The 23,256-nt window shown below is 37.3% G+C and overlaps 1 protein-coding gene across 1 annotated transcript; it reads left to right on the top strand.

Annotated features, from left to right (window-relative positions):
• The first annotated feature begins 8,271 nt into the window (after nucleotides 1–8,271).
• Nucleotides 8,272–17,607, top strand: LOC129671432 (olfactory receptor 5M11-like). Its single transcript, XM_055600404.1, has 2 exons — nucleotides 8,272–8,862; nucleotides 16,633–17,607. Exons 1-2 carry the CDS (start codon nucleotides 8,272–8,274, stop codon nucleotides 17,605–17,607), a joined length of 1,566 nt encoding a protein of 521 aa, XP_055456379.1.
• Nucleotides 17,608–23,256: the final 5,649 nt, after the last annotated feature.

Below are 23,256 nucleotides of genomic sequence, written 5' to 3'. Positions count from 1 at the left end.
GTGTTAGGGTGCACTACAGAAAGACAAAGAAGGTGATGGATACAGTAGGATACAGTATGATTAACTTAAATTACAGACCTCAGTGGGAATGACACTTGAGCAAGAATTGATTAGAGATACTGCCACATGGATATTTGTGAAAGAGCATTACTACAAACATGTTACCAAATACCAAGGCTCAAGACAAGACCCTGTTTGCCTCTTAAATGAATGTCTATAATATAAATGTGTGTGAGCCAGAGTGCTAAATCACAGGTAGAATAATTGGAAGGCATTTGGAAGTAAATGGAAGATCACATAGATTTTTAGCATTTTATATTACACTATAATTGATGTCTTCCTCCAATTTCAGACGTTAAGCACAGTAAGTAAAGACACAATATTGTTTCTGTTGTTTTGCAACAAATGCAAGACATAGCATTTATTCCATAACTTAAGCTGACTGATCAAACATTGGTTGGAAAAGCACATAAATTATGGATGTATGATTCTATGTGGTTATGAGCAAAGGAGAAGTTTCTCTGATTAGGAATGAGGTATGCACTAATTTTCGGGTATAAAGATGAGTATTTAGAAGTTATCTTGATGTTATGTTCATTTATCAAATAGTAGCAGTAGATTATTTTCTAGGTCTTCTTATGACCTTTATTTTTGTCACAGGTTTTGGCTAAGTTTACAGTATCATATCAAATAGTAGTAGTAGATTTCTCTCTAGGGCTTATGACCTTTATCTTGTCACAGGTTTTGGCTAGGTTTACAGTACCAGGCATGAGTTCTTTTCTTTCAGTGGGACTTACATTGAGTCAGAAATTGTTTGGTTATCCCAATAACATTCATTGCAACAATAAGCATATCTTCCCAGAATGATTGTTGATATTGATGGCAATGTTTGAGTCAGCCTATTCATCAGCCTGTATAGCAACTTTTGGCACTATGAGAACAAGACAGTAGCAACTAAATTCCAAGTAGAGACCAATGAGACCAGTTTGAGTTTTCCATGTCTTGTACTCCTAGTGTGTGACTGTTTTTTCCCTTTGGCAATAGAATCATATGATCAAGTTCCAGTATATAACTAAGAATCTATATTGTTTTGAAAGTCTATAGATTCTCCATGACCAACAACTTGAAAGGATATGTACCACACCTGGCACTAGACTGTCTATATTTTTGAAGATAAGATAACTGGTTAGGAAACAATAACATCTGGATGATTTAGCTATCAAGTAAATGTACGAGATATTTGTCCAAGCACGATGAAAGAAGCTAGTTGAAGTGTGTTTGGACTTTCTTTGTCTTGACAAGGATACTGGACTGGACAGATGGCTCAGTTAAGAGCACTCGCTGCTCTTCCAGGGGCCAAAGGTTGGCTCCTCGGACCCACATTAGGGGGGGGGGGTGCTCCCAACTGTATGTAACTGTAGCGTCAGGATATCTTACATTTCTGCACATCCTCCAACATCTGTTCTAAAGTGAACATGTTCAATTTTAGACACAGACACCTATGCGTAATTAAAAGTAATAAAAATAAAACTTTGAAAAAATATTACTAGTCCTTTCATCTTGAAGAAGTTACCAGATGAATTATTGAGAAAGCAAAAGAAATGATGAAACAATCTTAACTGCATGTTAGTAGAAATGTCATTATATCCACTGTCTGAAAATTGTGGAATTCCAGAATGAAGATGAAAGCAGTAAGTGGCTCCTGATGATGCCGCCTTGCCAAGCCACGGAGGAAGAGGACCCAGGCAGTCCTGATGAGACTTAACAAGTATGGGCAGATGGCAATAGTGGAGAACTCCCCCTTTCAGTGGACTAGGAGAAGGGGATGGTAGTAAGAGGGAGGAAGGGTGGGACAGGGGGATAGGGAGGGGGCTTCAATTGGGTTATGTAATGAATAAATTGTGAAGAAAAATTTTTTATAAAGCTGGTAAAACATAGCACCTTTATTATGAGCAAGAATATAAAATTAAGTTCAAGAGTGAATATATATTTTAAAATAAATAGGGAAGTCACAACTTCGAAGAAAAAATTTTTAAGAAATGAAAAAAAAAAAGAATTTAAGAGCATTCATCTTGAACATGTTTAGCGTTTAGCAATGAAACTACTTAGCTTATGAAGGTATTGTTATGGAGTTCATAATCCCAATTAAACTTGAAATGACATGCTTAGATAAAATGTTAACGCAATTATCAATATAAAATAATTTCTAAAACAATGTATACTTCTTTGTAGACTTATATAGAAAGATATCATATAAAAATTGATATTATTTATGTCTATTATGTAACTGGATATTTTTGCATGTTTTAAACATGTATGCTTATATTCAAAAGTGTGTACATATATGTATATATTCAATACATAATATATCTTAGAGTATTTGTGTTCATATATATATAATGTAATATATAATTTATATATATATCACAAAGAGAAGAGTATCATTGTAATTTCTGAAATGATCATTTTGTTTTAATTTTGTTATTTTAATGTTTTTTATTAGATTTACTTGTGTGCATTGGGCAGGTTTGGATAGGTATGTACATTCCATGGAGTGTTCGTTGCAAACAGAGGACAACTTTCGGAAATCTGTTCTCATCTTACACTGTGTGGGTCCCGGGGATCAGAATCACATCATCAGGATGGAAGGCAAGTGTTCTTACCTCCTGAGCATCTCACATGTCATACTCCACTGATATCTATTATTGTGATTATTTTTGTATTGGATAGAAATTTAATGTAAATTGAATGTGCTTTCGCATTGCTTATTTGGAATCATCAACGAATACTTTTATCATTTCTTTGAGAACGATAGCAATGCTGAGTTCACCTCATTTAAGTATGTTTAGCACATTAAAAGGGGAAATAAAAATAAACTGTGTCCTCTGCAGAGCTCATCATGAAGATATTTTTACGTGTGGAATTGGAGAAAACATGATGAGATGGCTAATTAGTGTCTGGATGTGAAAACACTCCAATTAAAGCCAAGAAGGGAGCTCCCAGTGTGGAACTCATTGTGCTGCGTCTCATCCCTCTGCAGACTGGCTTGGGGTGCAAGTTCACTCATGCAAGTATAAGAAGGGAAACAATTTATAGTTTATAGCAGCATCCAGAAACAACTACAATCAGAGACCGAAAACAGAGGTGTGTATCAGAGCCAGAAGTAACTCTTGTGTGTTTATTCTCTCTATATATTCAATTGAAAAATACCTGGTCTCTAAATCAGGCAGAAAAACTATGTGCCTTAGTTTTAGTTCCTTTAAAATAATGATTTTCTTGAATTTTCAAATCAGTGAAAAACATGAATCTTGGTATTTTCTATGAATAAGGGCATGCTTAATGAAGTATAGATGGGGTCACTTCTGTGAAGTATAAACTGTGTCTCTAACAGCAGTGACTATGTACTGACTCCTCACCTCAATGATGATTGTTCAAGAATAGCTAATTGTGTTTCTTCTATTCATCTGAAACATGTTGTGTAACTCTCCTTTGCAAGCATGGAATGACACAACTGTACTCTCCCTTGCAGATCTCTGAGAAGAATTTAACTTTGGTGTACTGCTTTCTAAAGCATATGTAGGCCGCTCTGCTGCTTTCATGGCAGATTTTAAGTTCAATAATTCAGTGACAATGAGCATCAGCGGTCTAGAGACTGAGCACTTCTGCTTTGTGGGAACATCCAGATAGCATTTTTTGAATCTGTTTTCATGCAATCAAAGATCACATTCTGACTGGGAGAAATTAAGACATTCCCAAGAAACATGTGTCCCTCCACTTGGCTCTCAGAATATTGAAACAATGAACCCCAAAGAAAAGAGGCTTTTTTCCCCCAGAACTTCATACCAGGAGAAGGAAAGTGTCCCAACCTATGGGACACTTGTCTCCAGTGAAAAGAATTCACACGATTGTTAGAGCCTGGCAGACTACCTTTTATGATGAGATTGAAGCCCAGAGAAAGATGGGTCAATGGTGGGCAGGACAACATCTCAGCCAGGACTGTTTCAATGTGCATGCCCTTAGGCCTTTGTTTAACCTTTAATCTTATTTCAGGACCCCCAGGAAAACTTAAAGATACAACAAACTCAGTTGTATCTCTGTTCATCTTTTAAAAGTGGCCATAGTGAAGAAATGTGCTTTTTCTGATACTGATTTGACTTATCAGGATAAGTGCTTGAACATGATATGGTGCAAAGACTGTCATCTCAAGTTTCATAGCAACACTGCCAAAGAGAGTAACGTATTTCTGCAGTTTCTTCCTCCTTCCTAGAAATCTCTTAAAGTACCTGGTTATTACCTGCTTTTTTACTTTATCAGGGTCTATGTTCTTAAGGTTTTCATTGCTACTTGAAGGAACATTCATTTATTCAGAATCTTACAAATTTTTATTCACTATAAAGACTGTGAAAGGGCATGAACTTTAAAAAACAGTGTTCATTTCAATCCTATAGCCCGTAATTTCCTGATAGGTTGAGTGTCAGTCTTGCTACAGAGGAGACAAATATCACTGATTCTGCCAGTCACAGAACCCATAGTTGCTGTTGTCTATCTCAAACACCAGGCACATGTTCCAAAATCAGTTTCTCCATTCCAAATTCAGGGAGCTGCTGTAACCTTGCACCTCTACTAAAATCTCTTCCCCAGCTCTGTGCCTTGCAACTTCTAGCACTTCGGCAGGTCACATAGGATAAAATTAATCTCCCACAACCTTCCAATCCTGGAAGAGTCAGAATGAGGGCTGCTCTTGGCCCCCAGGATCCCATAATGTGTTACCTTAATTTTTTCTACTTCAGAATCTTATCCTGGGTGTTTGTGACCTTGAACCTAAAACTTTTCTTAATAAGGCTCTTTGGAAGGGTGCATTTTTCTCAGCTTTTCTTCCTGTAAGCCTGCTTTTCTGTGCAACATTTACAACTTGCAATTTTGGGAATGATGTGAGTCATCAAGCTGTGATTTCTTTAGATTCTATAGTCATCATTTTAGGCATATTTCCACACTATAACATCAAGAACAGTTATATTACCTGATTTTGATATTTATAGTGAAAGGCTTTGGGTACAGATTTAATAGGGACTCTAAGAAGGATGTTTTGGATGTTAAGAATTATATTAGATGCATTTTATTTTTTATATTTATTTTTTAATCTATTGACTAGGTCAGAGCTTTATTGAGATGTGTTTCAATAACTAAGCCTTTTAAAAATTCTTTTTAAAATTAATTGCAATTTATTCACTTTGTATGCCAGCTGTAGCCCCCTCCCCTGGCAATCCCACTCTCCTCCCTCTTCTCCTCCCTTGCCCCTCCTCCAGTCCACTAACAAGGGCAGTCCTCCTCCCCTTCTATCTGATTCTAGCATATCAGGTCTCATAGGACTGGCTGCATCTTCTTCCTCTGTGGCCTGATAAGGCTGCCCCCCCCCTTGCCTCTTAGGGAGAAGTGATCAAAGAGCCAGCCACTGAGTTAATGCCAGAGACAGTCCCTGTTTCCCATACTAGGGAAACCACTTGGAAGCTGATCTGCCATTGGCTACATCTGTGCAGGGCTTCTAGGTTATCTCTATGCATGGTCCTTGTTTGGAGTATCAGTCTCAGAAAGACCCTCCAGGTCTTTTTATCTCCTCCTTCTTTTATAAGATTCCCTGCACTTTGCCCAAAGTTTGGCTATGAGCCTCAGCATCTGCTTTGATAGGCTCCTGTCCTGTTCCCTGTTTTCTCCCTTTTCCAATGTCTATCCCATTTGTCTTTCTGAATGAGGATTGATCATCTTACTCAGGGTCCTCCTTTTTGCTTAGCTTCTTTAGGTGTACCGATTTTAGTATGTTTATCCTATATTATAAGTCTAATATCCACTTATAAGTGAATATATACCACGTGTTGTCTTTTTGCTTCTGGGATGCCTCACTCAGGATGATCCTTTCTAGTTCCATCCATTTACATGCAAATTTCATGATTTCCTTGTTTTTAACTGCTGAGTAGTATTTCATTGTGAAAATATACCACAATTTCTGTATCCATTCCTCAGTTGAGGGACATCTGGATTGTTTTCAGATTCTGGCTATAACAAATAAAGCTGCTTCTAACATGGTTGAGCAAATGTCCTTGTTGTATAGTTGAGCATATTTTGGATATATACCTAGGAGTGGTATAGCTGGATCTTGAGTTAGCACCATCACAGAGACATATAGCAGGACATGGTGGGAGACTCCAAAGAGAATTTAGAAACCAGTATCACAGAGAAACCATGTGGGGCACTGAAGACACAAATTTAGCCCATAGTGGGTCAAAGTCATGCTCTTTTTGTTATAGCTCTCTGGCATAATGAAAAAATTCATAACACAATCTGAACCAGCATAGTGACTGAGGAACAGAAAATGTGACCACCAATATCCCCCTTGATATAAACCCACATCCCCAGGTAAGAGATCCTGACACATGACAATGTCTCTGTTGGGTGCCTGTGTCTGTGAGGAAGTGTGGACTGCTCTGGGATCCCTGGCAGAAACAACAGTGTTGTTTGTGTAACAGTATAAGGTACAGCTTAGCTCAAGATTAATGAAAGGGAAAAAGTTGTCCCATGATCAAGCATGTTTGTGCTTAAGGGAAGTTGTCACAAAATTCTTCCTTCTTTGGTACTACTTAAGAGCACCATGGTCTTGTACCCTGAGAAGATTTGCACTTGAGTTTTCTGGTTATCACATTGTACACCTCAGAGAATTTCATAATGTGGTCTAGGTTACAGAAAAATACCTGATAAAAGTTGTAAAAACAAGATAATTTTCTGTTTAGACATCATGTCCTACAGCTGCTCTCAGAGAGGTTCTCCTAATTATCTCTGTTTTCTTAGGACTAACAAGAAAACCATATTTATTTTTGCATGGTACAGTTTTGTGAGTGTGAGATCTGTCATCACATGCAAGGAAAATAGCTTAAAATTATAAGTTAGCCTGTGATTGAAGACCATATGAATATTGTAACTGACATGAATCCATCCAAACAACACTTAGTATTTAAATTTTGGGATAAGCGAACAGGAGGGTTTGTTATTTTTGATGATGTGAGTGAGGTCACTAATTTCATGATAAGACATGATTTGACATTTTAGTATGAGTGCCAGAAAGAAGGTTCAAGAACTAAGGTGTTTGCTGCCATGCTGCTGACCTGATTTGTCATCCTAAGGATCCATATGGTGAAAAGACAGAAGAAGTTGTCTTCTGCCCTTCACTGGTGTTGAAATGCATACCCTTACAACATACATAAGTAAATAAAAAGAAGCTTATAACAGACTGTTTTGAGTATGAGGGTAAAGCCAAAATTTTAAGATAATGAGAGAAATTAAAAGAAAATTCAGTATTGGATATAATAGGAGAAGAAATTTAAGATGACTCAAAAGCATACTAGTATTTCAATTTTTAAAATATTAGCTGCAGAAATGACTATAATTTATCTTCTTCGTAAGCATTAGTTACTGTTCTTATAACTATCTTTAAATTCATCTACTAGATAACTATAATTCATTTCATATATTATGTGCATGTGTATTGTACACATATTCATATATATTATACACATATCCATACGGCAGATGGAAGTACTAGGGATTAAATACAGGACATTGTACATGCTCATATATGCTAGGCTAATCTACTGCTAAGCTGATTTTAGACTTGAAGGCTTTGTCTTTTATAGGTATGATTGGCAAAGGTTTATGCTAGAATTTTCTGTTTTTTTTTCATTTTTTTGTAATTTTTCATCTCATTAGCTTTTTAATTTTATATTTCTCAAGAACACTTACACATATGTACATGTGTTTTTCTCACATTTTCTTCATCTTACCTACTATGCTATCCTCCCCTCATTTCTCTGTTTAGTATTCTTCTCACTAAAACAAGATGCCCCTCTATTTTCACATTATCATTTAACACTTGCAAATATGAGAGAAAGCCTGATATATTTTGTAGCATGATCATTTTGTGTAACATACAATCTTTATTTTAATATGTTTTTCTTTAATGGACATAATTTTTTCCTACATGTGAAAAAATGTGGTGTGTGTGTTCCTACATATGAAAGTATAACCTACTCAGTCTACAACTTGATATTGAATGATTTCAGAGCTCACCATTTGGTACAGGATACCCTGTTGTGTTCTTCCAAAAGGGAAGCATTTCATAGTTTCCAATAGTTCTTAGCATATGGTTGAGGCAGCCTGGGCTTTCTCACATCTCCACATCTGCCTTGTTTCCACAGCTTGAAGCACAGAGCCACAGCTCAAGTGATGCTTCTGACTAACAACACTGAAATTACAGAATTCATTTTACTGGGGCTCACAGATCGCCCAGAACTCCAGCCTCTCCTCTTCGTGCTGTTTCTGTTTGTTTACCTTGTCACTGTCTTAGGCAACATGGGCATGATGGCCCTGATCAGACTGGATTCCCGCCTTCACACGCCCATGTACTTCTTCCTCAGTAACCTGGCATTTGTGGATCTGTGTTATACATCAACTGCTACCCCACAGATGCTGAGTAATTTCTTATCAGAAAAGAAGAGCATTTCTTTTATTGGGTGCTTTATCCAGTGCTATCTTTTCATTGCCCTTCTCCTCACAGAGTTCTACATGCTGGCAGCCATGGCCTATGACCGCTATGTGGCTATATGCAATCCTCTGCGTTATAATGTAAAAATGTCCAGGCAAGTCTGCATCTGCTTGGCCACATGTCCTTATGTTTATGGCTTCTCAGATGGGCTGTTCCAAGCCATCCTGACCTTCAGCATGACCTTCTGTAAATCCAATGTCATCAACCACTTCTACTGTGCTGACCCACCACTCATTAAGCTGTCTTGTTCAGATACTTACATAAAAGAGCATGCCATGTTGATATCGGCAAGCTTTAACCTTTCGAGTTCCCTCACCATCATCCTGGTGTCTTATGCCTTCATTATTGCTGCCATCTTAAGGATCAAATCTGCTGAAGGAAGACGCAAGGCTTTCTCCACCTGTGGTTCCCACATGATGGCTGTCACATTGTTTTATGGAACCCTCTTCTGCATGTATGTAAGACCACCCACTGACAAGACTGTTGAGGAGTCCAAAATGATAGCTGTCTTCTACACCTTTGTGAGTCCAGTGTTGAATCCACTGATCTACAGCCTGAGGAATAAGGATGTGAAGCAGGCCCTGAAGACAGTCCTCAGGCGAAACGTTGTCAGGGCAGCACTCATGCCTCCAGGTTCCAAGAAACTGCAACTGTAGATTTGTGTCAAATGTATTTGTATTTTCATGTTTAGGTCTTTTTATTGTTGTTGTTTGTTTTTGACATTTTTGTACAAATGTATACATGTATACAAAGTAATATTCTCATATTTATTTACAATTTTCTCCTTCCTTCACATATCTCTATGTCCCTTTCTAATAATATCACACACACAAAAACATACACACATACACACACACAACATGTTTTGAATTGTAGGTATTTGATAAAAAATATTTTATTTAATCTTGACCTTAACCATGATATTCATGGGACAGTGAAATTCAGTTTACACAATTTATTTGACTAGATCAAGAATCACCTAGAAGTCACACCTCTTGGTAGGCCAGTGTAGGTATTTCCAGAGGGATTAAACTGAAGCAACAAGACATGTCTTGGAAAGGGACAGTAACATGTGATGTCTTGAGATTTTGATCTTAATGTAAAGTAGCACAGGAGAAATCATGTATACAGTCATTCAATTTCTCTGTTTTATTTTTTATTATTATTTATTTATATATTTATTGATTATTACAATTGATTTTTCTTTGTATCCCAGCTGTAGCCCCCTCCCTCTTGCTCTTCCAGTCCTACATTCCCTCCCTCTTCTTCCTCTATGTCCCTCCCCAAGTCCACTGATAGGGTAGGTCCTCCTCCCCTTCCCTCTGACCTTAGCCTATCATGTCTCATCAGAACTGGTTGCATTGTCTTCCACTGAGGACTGGTAAGGCTGCTCCAGCAGAGGGAAATGATCAAAGAGCCAGTCACTGAGTTCATGTCAGAGACAGCCCCTGTTCCCCTTACTAGGAAAAGCACTTGGAGGCTGAGCTGCCATGGGCTACATCTGAGGAAGGGGTCTAAGTTATCTCCGTGCATGGTCCTTGCTTGGAGTATCAGTCTTTGCAAAGACCCCTGGGCCCATATTTTTTGGTTCTGTTTGTTTTCTTAATGTGAGCACAAAATAACCAAACCACCTCTCTCTCCTGTCTGTGTGTCTTTCCACTGCAGGAAATATATACCATCTTAAACTATGCGCCCAAATAAGTCTTTTTTCCCTTAAATTGTACCTGTCAGGCCTTTTCTCAAATAAAAAAGCAAGCACCAGTAACACAGATATTGTTGGAGGAGCTGTTAAAATGTTGAATAAAATCCCACCTCAGATATATGTTCCAATCTGCATTGTAGACAGATCCCGAGGAGATGGACAGGGAGATGCAATTAAGAGGACGATTCTAAGTGGAAACTTCTAAGTGCTTTGCTATGTGGGGTTCCCCATCTCCCCGTGGCACTTGTTTACAAGGCTAGATAGGATATACAGGCTCTCTGCTCTGTTCCTTCCATGGTTAGACCCCTCTGTCTTTTTGCTGAAGGACCTTTAAAAGACAGCGGTACATCTGTACTCCCCACCTCCTTACTAGGTAAAGTGAGGAACAGCATCATGAGAGTGCTCCTCTGTGTCTTTTTTAATATTGTATTTTAAATTTTATTCACTTTTTATCCTGGCTGTAGGCCCCTCCCTCTTCTCCTCCTGGTCTGTGCTCCTTCCCTCTCTCTCATCCTCATCCTTCCCCCATAGTCCACTGATAGGTGAGGTCCTCTTACCTTACTGTCTGACCCTAGCTATCAGGTCTCATCAGGACTGCCTGGATCCTCTTCCTCTGAGGGCTGGCTAGGTAGCCTCACCAGGAAGAAGTGATCAAAAAGTAGTCAACAACTACTAGTCCATGTCAGAGACAGCTCCTGCTCCCCTTACTAGGAAACCCACATAGAGAGACTGAGCTGCCTATGGGCTACATCTGAGCAGGGGTCTAGATCTTCTCCATGTGTGGTCCTTGGTTGATGTATCAGTCTCTGCAGGGCCCCCAAGGTCCTGCCTGCAGGACCAAGCATTTTTGGCTTTGTTGTTCTCCTTGTGGAGCTCCTGTCCCGTCTGGGCTCTTCCATTTTTTTTTTTTTTTTTTTTTTTTTTACTAGTATGCTTCTGTGGAGAAGGAATCATTCACGTACATGAAACTGGTGGATTATATTTTTATAGATGTAAGCCTGTGGATCGAGGTTTCTGTGTTTTTATAAGCCTGCATTCTGCTATGAATCAGGGCTGGCATTTCACTTTTGGTTTCATCTTCATCTGACAATTTCAAGAAGATCGATCTGAGAATAAAAATTAAAATCAGAAAGGAACAAATACAGAAACTGAATAATCAAAAAGTTATACCAGATAGTGATTACTTTGTATTGACTATTCCTTCTCTTTCTAACTACACTTGGTGTAGCAATGTTCGTTTTATTTTTTGTAAGTGCACACAGCACATGCCATGCTTATATATACTTTGGTTTTGAAGATTTTGCACAAGCAGTCAAATACACTGCTATGGCTAAACAAAACAAAACAAAACAAAAATCTCAAAACTAAACAGGGCAAATTTGCCCTCAGGATTTGTGCTAAAGCAAATGAATTAAGGGAACAACACAGACCTGTTTCACCAAACTATCTTACTGTTCTAATGTACTGAATACGTTGTAAATGACATGCTGCAAAGAAATAAAATACCCTTCATTTAATTCTTACTCAGTGCTTATACATTTTTGTGTAGAGCTCTACTCCCTATTCTGTGGCTGCGTGTGCACCATGTGGCTGACCTTCATGTTAGATTAACTGAAAAGACAAGTTTTTAAATTAATTTTTAATTTTTTTATATTAATTACAGTTCATTTACTTTGTATCCCAACTATAGCCCCTTCCTCATTCCCTACCACTAGTGGATACTAGACCTATAATATAGGATAAAAATGGTTTTTTTTTCTTCTTCTTCTTCTTCTTGTTTTCTTCTTCCCTAGAAAACTGCTAGGATTTACACATTGTCTTCCCTAGAGTTGTTTGTGTGTATGTGTGTGTGTGTGTGTGTGTGTGTGTGTTTTAAACTTTTGTAAAATTGCCCTCAAGTTTTAATTGGAGTTTGTTCTTTTTTATTTTATTTTTAAATAAATTTTTATTTTTATATTAATTGCAGTTTATTTATTTTGTATTCCAGCTGGAGCCCCGTCCCTCATTCCCTCCCAATTCCAGCTTCCCTCATTTCTTCCCATGCCCCTCCCCCAGTCCACTGATAGGGGAGGTCCTCCTCCTCTTCCATTTGACCCTAGCTTATCAGGTCTCATCAGGACTGGCTGCATTGTCCTCCTCTGTGGCCTGATAAGGCTGCATCCCCCCTTAGGGGAAGGTGATCAAAGAGCCAGCCACTGAGTTCATGTCAGAGACTGTCCCTGTTCACCTTACTAGGTAACCCATTTGGATACTGACCCACCATGGGCTATATCTAAGCAGGGGTTCTAGGTTATCTGCATGCATGGTCCTTGGTTGGAGTGTCAGTCTCAGAAAAGATTCCTGGGCCCAGATATTTTGGTTCTGTTGCTCTCCTTATGGAGCTCCTGTCCTCTCCAGGTCTTTCTATCTCCCCCTTGTTTCAAAGGATTCCCTGCACTCTGCCTAAAGTTTGGTTATGAGTCTCAGCATCCCCTGTAATACCATGCTGGGCAGAGGCTTTCAGAGGCCCTATGTGGTAGGCTCCTATCCTGTTTCCTGTTTTCTCTCTCTTCCAATGTCCAACGCGTTTGTCTTTCTGAGTGAGGATTAAAAAATAAGTAAACTAATAGATTTGTTTGTATACTAGAAGATACATGGTAGTATAATTTTATTTAGTTTTAATATTAGATATAGTTGTCTGCATGAAAAGTAGAAATGTGTTTATTCTCCATCTGTTCTTTCATTTGCCCTTTATTTTCATGTGTTGGCAAAATAATTACTTGTTGTTAAGTTCTATTCTTATTATGTTGTCAGGAAATATTAATTCTACACATCTAAGCCTAACATATGAAACCAGTGTTTCTCAACATGTGGGCTGCAACTCCTTTTGGGGTGAACAGAACTTTCACAGAGGTCCCATATCAGATATCCTGTATATCAGAGATCCACATTACAGTTCCTAACAGTAGCAAAATTACAGTTTTTAGGTAGTAACAAACAGTCTTAGAGTTGGGGGCCACCAATACATGAGGAACTGTATTAAAGGGTCACAACATTAGGAAGGTTGAGAAGCACGTTAAAGTAATTCTACTATAACTCTATTCATAGTCTTTCCAAACAGTAATAATTTTACTCAGTCTGTTTTGTAATTTAACAACTTAGCTCCAGGTATTTTTAAGAAAATTGATAAAGCACACATTTCAGCTTGGGAAAAATCTTAGAAACATCAGAGTCCTTGAATTATGTCATAATATTAGGCTGTGATTAATTGTTCAACTCATCTTTATGAAAGAAACAGACTTATTTTAAAATATTCCCTTGAGTATCAATTCTTGAAACATTCAGCTCAAGGTGATTTTTCACAAGCTGATACATCTCCATTGTTCAACTCCCTACGTTCTAGTGAGGGAATATTTATACCAATTACTACTTTTCCTTAATTAATTCTTTGGGGTATGTGGAAGATTATTTTGGAGATAAAAACTCCAGGTTACAAATTTGGTGTAGATAGGGTTCAGCAACTTCTTGCTTGGGTTGCTAGTGTCTCAGGAATAATTTTTTTCTGGGCAAGGTAGGAAAAACTATATAATATCTGTGTTGACACATTTGTTTTTATATCATTTTGGATATTTATTACTTGAAGTCAGTTATCAGTGTTAATGTTAATCTAGGGTCTTATCTTGCTGAAATAAGTATTTACTTAGCATTTAGATCAGTAATAAAATGTTGAAAATTTTGTAATAATCATAATACTACACAAATAACATTTTCATTATTAATTCAAAACAAAAAATATGTACTAAATAAGTATGCCAAAAGAGACATTAGAATTTCTCATCATATTAATATTTTTATAATAATTTCTGTTGAAAGATAGACACATGCACTTCTTTCTTAATACTCAAAAAGAAAAATATAAACTGATTTTTTTTTCGTTCTATTGAAAAACTATTGTAGAGAGGAGGGAGGGAGGGAGGGACTGGGAGGGAATGAGGGATCGGGACACGGCTGGGACACAGAGTTAATAAAATGTAACTGATAAGAAAAAAATAAAAAAAAAACTGGAAAAAAAAGAAAAACTATTGTAGAAGTTCAAAAGTCTTATCACTAAGTGATTGGAAGAAATTTTTATTGACATGGTATTTTTCTTTTTCTTCATTGTCTTAACATTTGTCTTAACATTAAATTCCAGAGTTCCATATGTTTTCCTACAAATGACAGAACTTCCTTCATTCATGTGATAGAATAAAACTCTATTAAAGAGCACAATATTTCAATTAGCCACCTTGAAATGGATGTGAATTTAATCGACTACTAAGCTTTATAAGAAATTCTGTTATACAGAGAATTTTTAAGCTGTAAATGTTTCCATGTTATACATTACAACACAAAAATATCTAGGAATTTTTTTTGCATTGGTAATAATTTCTACTTCTATGAAATCTTTCATTTTTTTTCTCATAACCCAAAATATAAATTTGTGCTGAATGCTCATGGTATAGTCATTAGCAAAGTTTTGTTTCTACCCTTAGAATGCTAATATGAAAACTGTTTGTGAATATATAGGTGTATGGGATGTCCTGGAAAGATGAATATAAAGAGACTTATTAGATTCATATATGCAGAGAGTATGTAAGAAATGCCTCACAAAGGAAGTTAAATATGCTTAGCATTGTGGGATTGTTATACTGTGAGGCAAAATGAAGATCAGAGAGACAGGGCTGATGCATCAAAAATTTACAATGGATTAGTATTGTGATGCAGTTAGAAGCACATCCAAAGGAATGGAAACCAAAGTTAAATAGGGATTAGTAGAAATATAAACAGAATTATTGTATAATTTGCTTTCAATGTATGTAATATATTAAGAAAAACATGATTTTTTAAAAATTTTTATTTAACTTTTATTAATTACACTTTATTCATTTTGTAGCCCCCCATTAGCCCCTCCCTCCTCCCTTTCCAATCCCACCCTCCCTTCCCTTTCTTCATGCATGCCCCTCCCCAAGTCCACTGATAGGGGAGGTCAAAGAGCAGGCCAATCAGATTATGTCAGAGGCAGTCCCTCTTCCCATTATTATGTAACCCGCTTGGACACTGAATTGCCATGGGCTACATCTGTGCAGGGGTTCTAGGTTATCTCCACGAATAGTCCTTGGTTGGAGTATGAGTCTCTGGGAAGTTCCCTGTGTTCAAATTTTCTTGTTCTGTTGCTCTCCTTGTGGAGTTCCTGTCCTCTTCAGCTCTTGCTATTTCCCACTTCTTACCTAAAATTCCATTCACTCTGCCCATCAGTTGGCCATCAGGCTCAGCATCTGCTTTGATAGTCTGCAGGGCAGAGGCTTTCAGAGGTCCTCTGTGGCAGAACTGAAGAATGAATGGATGCAGAAATTGTGATACATCAATACAATGGAGTATTACTCAGCAATGAAAAATAAGGAAATCATGAAATTTGCAGGTAAATGGTGGGACCTGGAAAGGATCATCCTGAGTGAGTTGTCCCAGAAGCAAAAAGACACAGACGGTATATACTCACTCATATAAACATACAACATAGGAAAAACATGATTTTAACTATCATTATTTTTCACTTTTTTAAAAATTTATTATAATTGATTCACTCTGTATCCCAAGTGTAGCTCCCTCTTTTGTCCCCTCGCAATTCCACCCTCCCTCCCTTTTCTCCTCACATGCTCCGCCCGAAGTCCACTGATAGGGGTGTTCCTCCTCTCTTCCATCTTAACCTGTACTATCAAATCTCATCAGGATTGGCTGCATTGTCTTCCTCTGTAGCCTGGTAAGGCTGCTCACCCCTCAGAGGGAGATGTTCAAAGAGCCAGACACTGAGTTCTTGTCAGAGACAGTCCCTGCTCCCCTTACCAAGGCACCCACTTGGAGACTGATCTGCCATAGGCTATATCTGAGCAGAGGTTCTATGTTATCTTTTTTATCTCTATGAAATCTGTACACCTAAAGAAGCTAAGCAATAAGGAGGACCCTAGGGAAGATGCTTAAGCCTCATTCAGAAGGGCGAAAGGGATAGGGTTCAGAAGTAGGAGAAGACAGGGAAAAGGACAGGAGCCTACCACAGAAGGCCTCTGAAAGAGTATGTAATACCCTGCTCTGCAGGGTATTAAAGCAGATGATGAGACTCATAGTCAAACTTTGGGCGGAGTGCAGGGAATCTTATGCAAAAATGGGGAGATAGAAAGACCTAGAGGGTACAGGAGCTCCACAAGGAGAGCAACAGAACCAAAAAATCTGGGCCCAGGGTCTTTTCTCAGACCAATAGTGTTGTTATTTTTAATCTCCACATCTGCCTTGTTTCCACAGCTTGAAGCACAGAGCCACAGCTCAAGAGATGCTTCTGACTAACAACACTGAAATTACAGAATTCATTTTACTGGGGCTCACAGATCGCCCAGAACTCCAGCCTCTCCTCTTCGTGCTGTTTCTGTTTGTTTACCTTGTCACTGTCTTAGGCAACATGGGCATGATGGCCCTGATCAGACTGGATTCCCGCCTTCACACGCCCATGTACTTCTTCCTCAGTAACCTGGCATTTGTGGATCTGTGTTATACGTCAAACGCTACCCCACAGATGCTGAGTAATTTCTTATCAGAAAAGAAGAGCATTTCTTTTATTGGGTGCTTTATCCAGTGCTATCTTTTCATTGCCCTTCTCCTCACAGAGTTCTACATGCTGGCAGCCATGGCCTATGACCGCTATGTGGCTATATGCAATCCTCTGCGTTATAGTGTAAAAATGTCCAGGCAAGTCTGCATCTGCTTGGCCACATGTCCTTATGTTTATGGCTTCTCAGATGGGCTGTTCCAAGCCATCCTGACCTTCAGCATGACCTTCTGTAAATCCAATGTCATCAACCACTTCTACTGTGCTGACCCACCACTCATTAAGCTGTCTTGTTCAGATACTTACATAAAAGAGCATGCCATGTTGATATCAGCTGGTCTCAACCTCTCCAACTCACTCACCATCATCCTGGTGTCTTATGCCTTCATTATTGCTGCCATCTTAAGGATCAAATCTGCTGAAGGAAGACGCAAGGCTTTCTCCACCTGTGGTTCCCACATGATGGCTGTCACATTGTTTTATGGAACCCTCTTCTGCATGTATGTCAGACCACCCACTGACAAGACTGTTGAGGAGTCCAAAATGATAGCTGTCTTCTACACCTTTGTGAGTCCAGTGTTGAATCCACTGATCTACAGCCTGAGGAATAAGGATGTGAAGCAGGCCCTGAAGACAGTCCTCAGGCGAAACGTTGTCAGGGCAGCACTCATGCCTCCAGGTTCCAAGAAACTGCAACTGTAGTTCATTATAAATATATTTGTATTTTGATGCGTTTTTAATATTCTCTAAGACCATGTATTTGGTGTCCTAGCTAGATGTTCTTTGTTTTGAGGGATACCATCTGTTCATGTTCAAATCCATGTGATAGACAGATCCTCAGATTAATAGGCTCATCATATTAAGAGAAGGACTATTCTAAGTGCAAGCTTCCAAGTGCTTTGCTATGCAGGGTCTGGCCCCATCTCCACAGGGCACTTGTTTACAAGAGTTAACAGTATATACAGGCTCTCGGCTCAATTCTTTCCATTGGTAGACCATCATTCTCTTTTCTGAAAGACCTTTAAGAAACAGTGGTACACCTGCACTCCACACTTACTTACTAGTTAAAGTGAGGAAAAGCGTCATCAGAGTGTTGTTCTGTTTTTTTTCCTGATGTGTTTCTGTGGAAGCACATCACAGAAGGAGCCCTACAAGAAGCATGAAACTGAGGGACATTGCTTTTGCAAATGTAAAACCGTGGATCGAGCATTCTGTGTTTTGTCAGCCTACTTTCTGCTAGCATTCAGGTTTGGAATATCACTTTTGTTGTCATCGTTGTCTGGTCTGAGAGTAAACATTAAAATTAGAAAGTGGGAGACAGGAAAGCTGAGCAATAAATAAAACATGGCAGATTGTGATTCCTTGTACTGACTGGTCCTTCCATTTCCAATTACTTTTAGGATGCTAATGTTTCTTTTATTCTTTGTAATATATGCTATTGAACATTTTTTCTGTAAACAAACAAATAACTATTGCTTCCCTGCTGACACACCTCATCCTTCATAATTTTAAGATTTTGAAACTAAATTTCTATGTCTATGATTATTCACATTTTTTATGAGAAATTTTGGTATAGTTTGTTTCCTGGACAGAAAATCAAACATGAATGCATTATCATATTTATTGATAGACTTGGTGTCCTGAATTCTTGCTGAAAATTTTTAGTATGTTTAAGAGATGTCTAGGTAAGATGATCAATCCTCACTTAGAAAGACAAATGGGATGAACATTGGAAGTAGGAGAAAACAAGTAACAGGACAGGAACCTACCACAGAGGGCCCTTGAAAGACTCTACCTAGCAGTGTAATAAAGCAGATGCTGAGACTCATAGCCAAACCTTCGGTAGAGTGTAGGGAATCATATGAAAGAAGGGAGAATTAGTATGACCTGGAGAGGACAGGAGCTCCACAAGAACCTAATATATCTGGGCACAGGGGTCTTTTATGAGACTGTTTCTACAACCAAGGACAATATATGGATATAATCTAGAACCCCTGCTCGGATGTAGCCCATGGTGGTTCAGTATCTAAGTGGGTTCCCTAATAAGGGGAACAGGGACTATTTCTGACATGAACTCAATGGCTGACTCTTTGACCCTCCCCACACCCCCTGAGGGAGGATCAGCCTTGCTAGGCCACAAAGGTGGACATTGCAGCCAGTCCTGAAAAAACCTGATAAGCTAGGGTCACATGGAAGGGGAGGAGGACCTCCCCTATCTGTGGACTTGGAAAGGGGCAGGGAGGAGATGAGGGAGGGAGGGTGGGATGGGAGGGAACGAGGGAGCAGGCTACAGATGGGATACAAAGTTAATAAACTGTAACTAATATCTAAAAAATAAAATAAATAAAAAGATGTCTATTCTGAATAAACTTGCTTTCTAATAAATTTATTGATTTTGCTGGTCTAGTAACTAATTAAAACAATAAAATATTAGAAAGTATCTATTTTATATTGAATCTTGTTATGTGACCACTTAGTCCTTCTGTCATTTTAAGGGATTGTGCAGTAAACAATTCTAACTTTGAAAGAATCATAGAAAAATCAAAGTTTATGAATTATGTGAAAACAACATACCATTACTAATTGTTGTAGCCATTTTCTTGCAATAAATAGTGATTCCCAATGAAAAAATCCCCTGAGAATCGATTCATAAACACACAAAATATGCAGCCCAAGATGAGTACAAGGTGATGCAATACCACTGCTCAAATCCCCAGGTTCTAGCGAGTGCATCTCTAAACCAATTACTGCGTTTTCTTCAATTATTTCTTTGGAGGGTTTTAAAATACTTTGGGGACAAACACTCCCAAATACAAATAGGGCATAAACCATTTTCAACAGCTCCTTGTTTGGACATCTAATGCTTCTGTGAGAATTTTTTTCTAAGTTCAGGTAGGAGTGCAAATCATGACCTCTGTAGTACTAATTTGTCTGTTTGTTTCAGTTTGGATATTCAACGTGAAGAGTCAAATGTCAACAAAACTCCTTGAATACTAGTTTAGGATCTTACCTTGCTGAAATAGTTGAGCATGTATGTGTTATATAGATTGATTACAAAAATATTAAAATTTTATTGAAATTATGTGATAATCATTCTGTTTGACAAATTACATTTCAATGATTAATTCAAAAGAAATTATTAATCTCACTGACATTTTCAGAATATGTTTAAAGGGAAATTTTCTAATACCCACAAAACCATTTCATCAAAAATTAATGAAAAAAGGCCATAATTTTGGAAGGGAGAAAGGAGGGGTATATGAGAAGCTTCAGAGGGATGAAAGAGAAGAGAGAAGTGAAGTAATTATATACAATCTCAAAAATAAAGAAAATAATAAAAATCAAAAGGAAGACTATGTTGAATTATATTCCTGTAAATATAAAACTATTATAGAACTTTTAAAGGTTTATCTTTAAATTATTGGAGAGAGAAAATTGGGATCAAAGTTAATATATCTAAAGGTACATTAGTAATTATGAGTTTAGAATTGGTAGACACAAAATTGTAAGATAGGCATCATAGAAGTGGAAGGTGCTGTGGGAACTGCTCAATGTCTGTCACTGAACAGACAGGTAATCCAAATATCATAGAAAGCATGTGACTCTGTGAAGGGAGACCTTATGATCTAATTAGTCTTAAAGGAGTTTTACTAATAACATAGAAAATTGTGTTCATTGTCTTATTGACCTAGACTTCAGTGTTGTTCATTGTAAAGAGGAGATATCCCTTGTCCTCTTATTTGAGAAGCATCGAAACCCAGAAGAGGATGGAAGTGCTCGATTCTGTGGTGGAAGGGCATACAAGAACAATGTGCACCCCTAAAGGTTGTGCATAGGAACTACACGGTGTCTTAACTATCCGGCTTATCCATCTGTTTTTATTTTGTACCTTACAATCTCATTTTCTCAACTATTCTCACTATCTTCTGTATATCTTTATGTTCAACCAGATAATTAAGTGCCCAGATACTGGATTTTAAATTCAATAACCTTGTTTTAATTTCTCTGCCCCTTTCCTTGACTAAAATTGCGTCTATTTTCCCACTCCATGAAATTTATATGGGCAAATAACAGCTTTTGTGTATGAGATGGTATATACATGTTTAGTGATTTTTAAAAATTTTAGGAAACTCAGCTACTCTGCTAACATGAATTTATTTATTTATTTATTTATTTATTTATTTATTTATTTGTTTATTTATTTTAACCATGAAATTTTTATATAGACCAGTTCCAGAGAAGAGGATATGGACACTTCATCTAACAGTAATTCAGATACCAAAGATATCTGTAAAGCTGATTTTATAGATGTATGTATGTTTCTCAATTATTGTAGATTGCACTTTTTGTCTAATTTGTAAGCTAGAAATTCTAGTAACTCAAAATTTCACTTATATATTCACAATGCATCCTGACTTAACACAACAGTCTTTTCTATTTAAAAGACTATATAACTTGCCAATTAATGCGATTAATTTTTAGATTTTCATTTAGAAAATAAACATATATTTTGGATATATTAAATTATTAAATTTATGTTTAAATTTTTCAATCTAGAGAGAAGTTGATGTTGTGGAGCCAGTGAAATTTTGTTTTATTTGCTTTTATAAAGAATATACATGTTGGGCTGGAGAGATGGCTCAACCATTAAAGGCTAGGCTCACAACCAAAGCTATAAGAATATCCATGTTTAAATATCTCATCAGTATACATGCTGATTCATAATTACTAATAAAGTTTAAATAGGTCATCAATGTCATAAAGATGTGGCAGTTTGGAAGGATGACTGTGTCGACTGTCTTCCCTCATAATCTCTCTGTGACATTTCTTATATACATTGAATAGCTTCCATTTCAATTGAAAGTCTCCAGTGGAATGACTCCATGTAGAATGTTCAAATTACTTGAGAATCCATATACTCTCGTCTTTCTAGACAATTATTATAAATGCCTCAAACCTCAGATCAGCTCCATTGTTCGTCAATGTCTATCCTAATTTTTAAATGCAAATATCTACTTAATTCAAATACTTATTGTTGAACTATGACATTTAACTATGGTTTTCATCACTCTTATCATATGACACCCACCAGCTTTTTCAATTCAAAAACCATTACTGGTTACCTTATTTTTTTCACCAGTAAATAACCTCTATGCATGTGATGTTCAGCATTGCTGTGTACTAGGTTATCTTAATTAAGTATGCAGCATGCGGAGGGCACTATCAAGTCAAGGCACAGAATTTGTACTTGGGTTTGACTCCGCTGCCATGAACAGCTTGTGTATTGGAAACATAGCTGGTGAATTGGACAGCAGGTGGGACTGTTATTTGTACCATAGTAGAACAAGCCTGCAGATTTCTATTTTGTGCCTTGACGGAGGACAGGTTGAAAAATAACATTAACTTCTAACAATATTTTGGTAGATTTTCCATAAAAATGAATGCTAATACTTAAATTAGGAATCCCAAAAGACAGCAGAACACAGGGCACATAGTACCGTAAAGTCCAAGTCCATCCCACAGTCAGAGTTGCTGTTTACATGGAAACTGTTCTCATTTCAATTGACTCTGAATTCCCCACTTTGCTCAGTTTGATAGATAACATAAAAAGCTCTGATATTCAGCTGAATTTTACTCTTATACAATCTAGTCCAAAGCTTTTTTAAAAGCTGGATATAGTAAACAAATCTGTAACTAAAATCTGTAATTATATGAAGGCCTACCAGTAATGTGTTGTTACATTTATCCACTAGAGCTGACATTATCTGACTTGATAATTTCGGAGAGAATTATCTATTAATCACAAAAACACCTTCTTCCCTCTGTACTAAAAATAATTAAAACTACTTTCATTTATTTTTGTTTTACTATAATGACAGTCAAACTTTTTTACATGCACTTAGAAAGATTAAAATCAAATTTCTGCTCCACTACCAGAATGTAATTGCCAACATTTTGTCATATGATGTGAAACATTTGATTTGTGGGAAACAAATGAAAGGTAAATTGATAAGAAAATGGAAATGTGACCTAATCACTAGTGATTGAAATTTCCATTATGTGTCATTAGACTGCAGTACATAAAACCACCTACTTAGTAACTCATATAGATCTTTGTTATTCCCAATTTATAACTTTATCCTTTTGTATTTCAACAGAAATACTTCATTCTGAAACATTAAGATTATAGTACTAAAATTGACCTGGGAAGACTTCTGGTCTCTTCAATTTGGTTTTTCCTTCCTTCCTTCCTTCCTTCGTTTATTCGTTCTTTCCTTCCTTCTTTCCTTCCTTCCTTCCTTCTTTCCTTCCTTACTTTTTTTTTCTTTCTTTCAAACACAAAGGGAATAA

This window comes from Psammomys obesus, unplaced genomic scaffold (genome assembly GCF_907164565.1).
Source record: "Psammomys obesus unplaced genomic scaffold, mPsaObe1.curated_primary_1811, whole genome shotgun sequence".
Taxonomy (NCBI): Eukaryota; Metazoa; Chordata; class Mammalia; order Rodentia; family Muridae; genus Psammomys; species Psammomys obesus.
The sequence above is the reverse complement of the archived record's forward strand: the minus strand, read 5'-3'. Positions and strand labels throughout refer to the sequence as shown.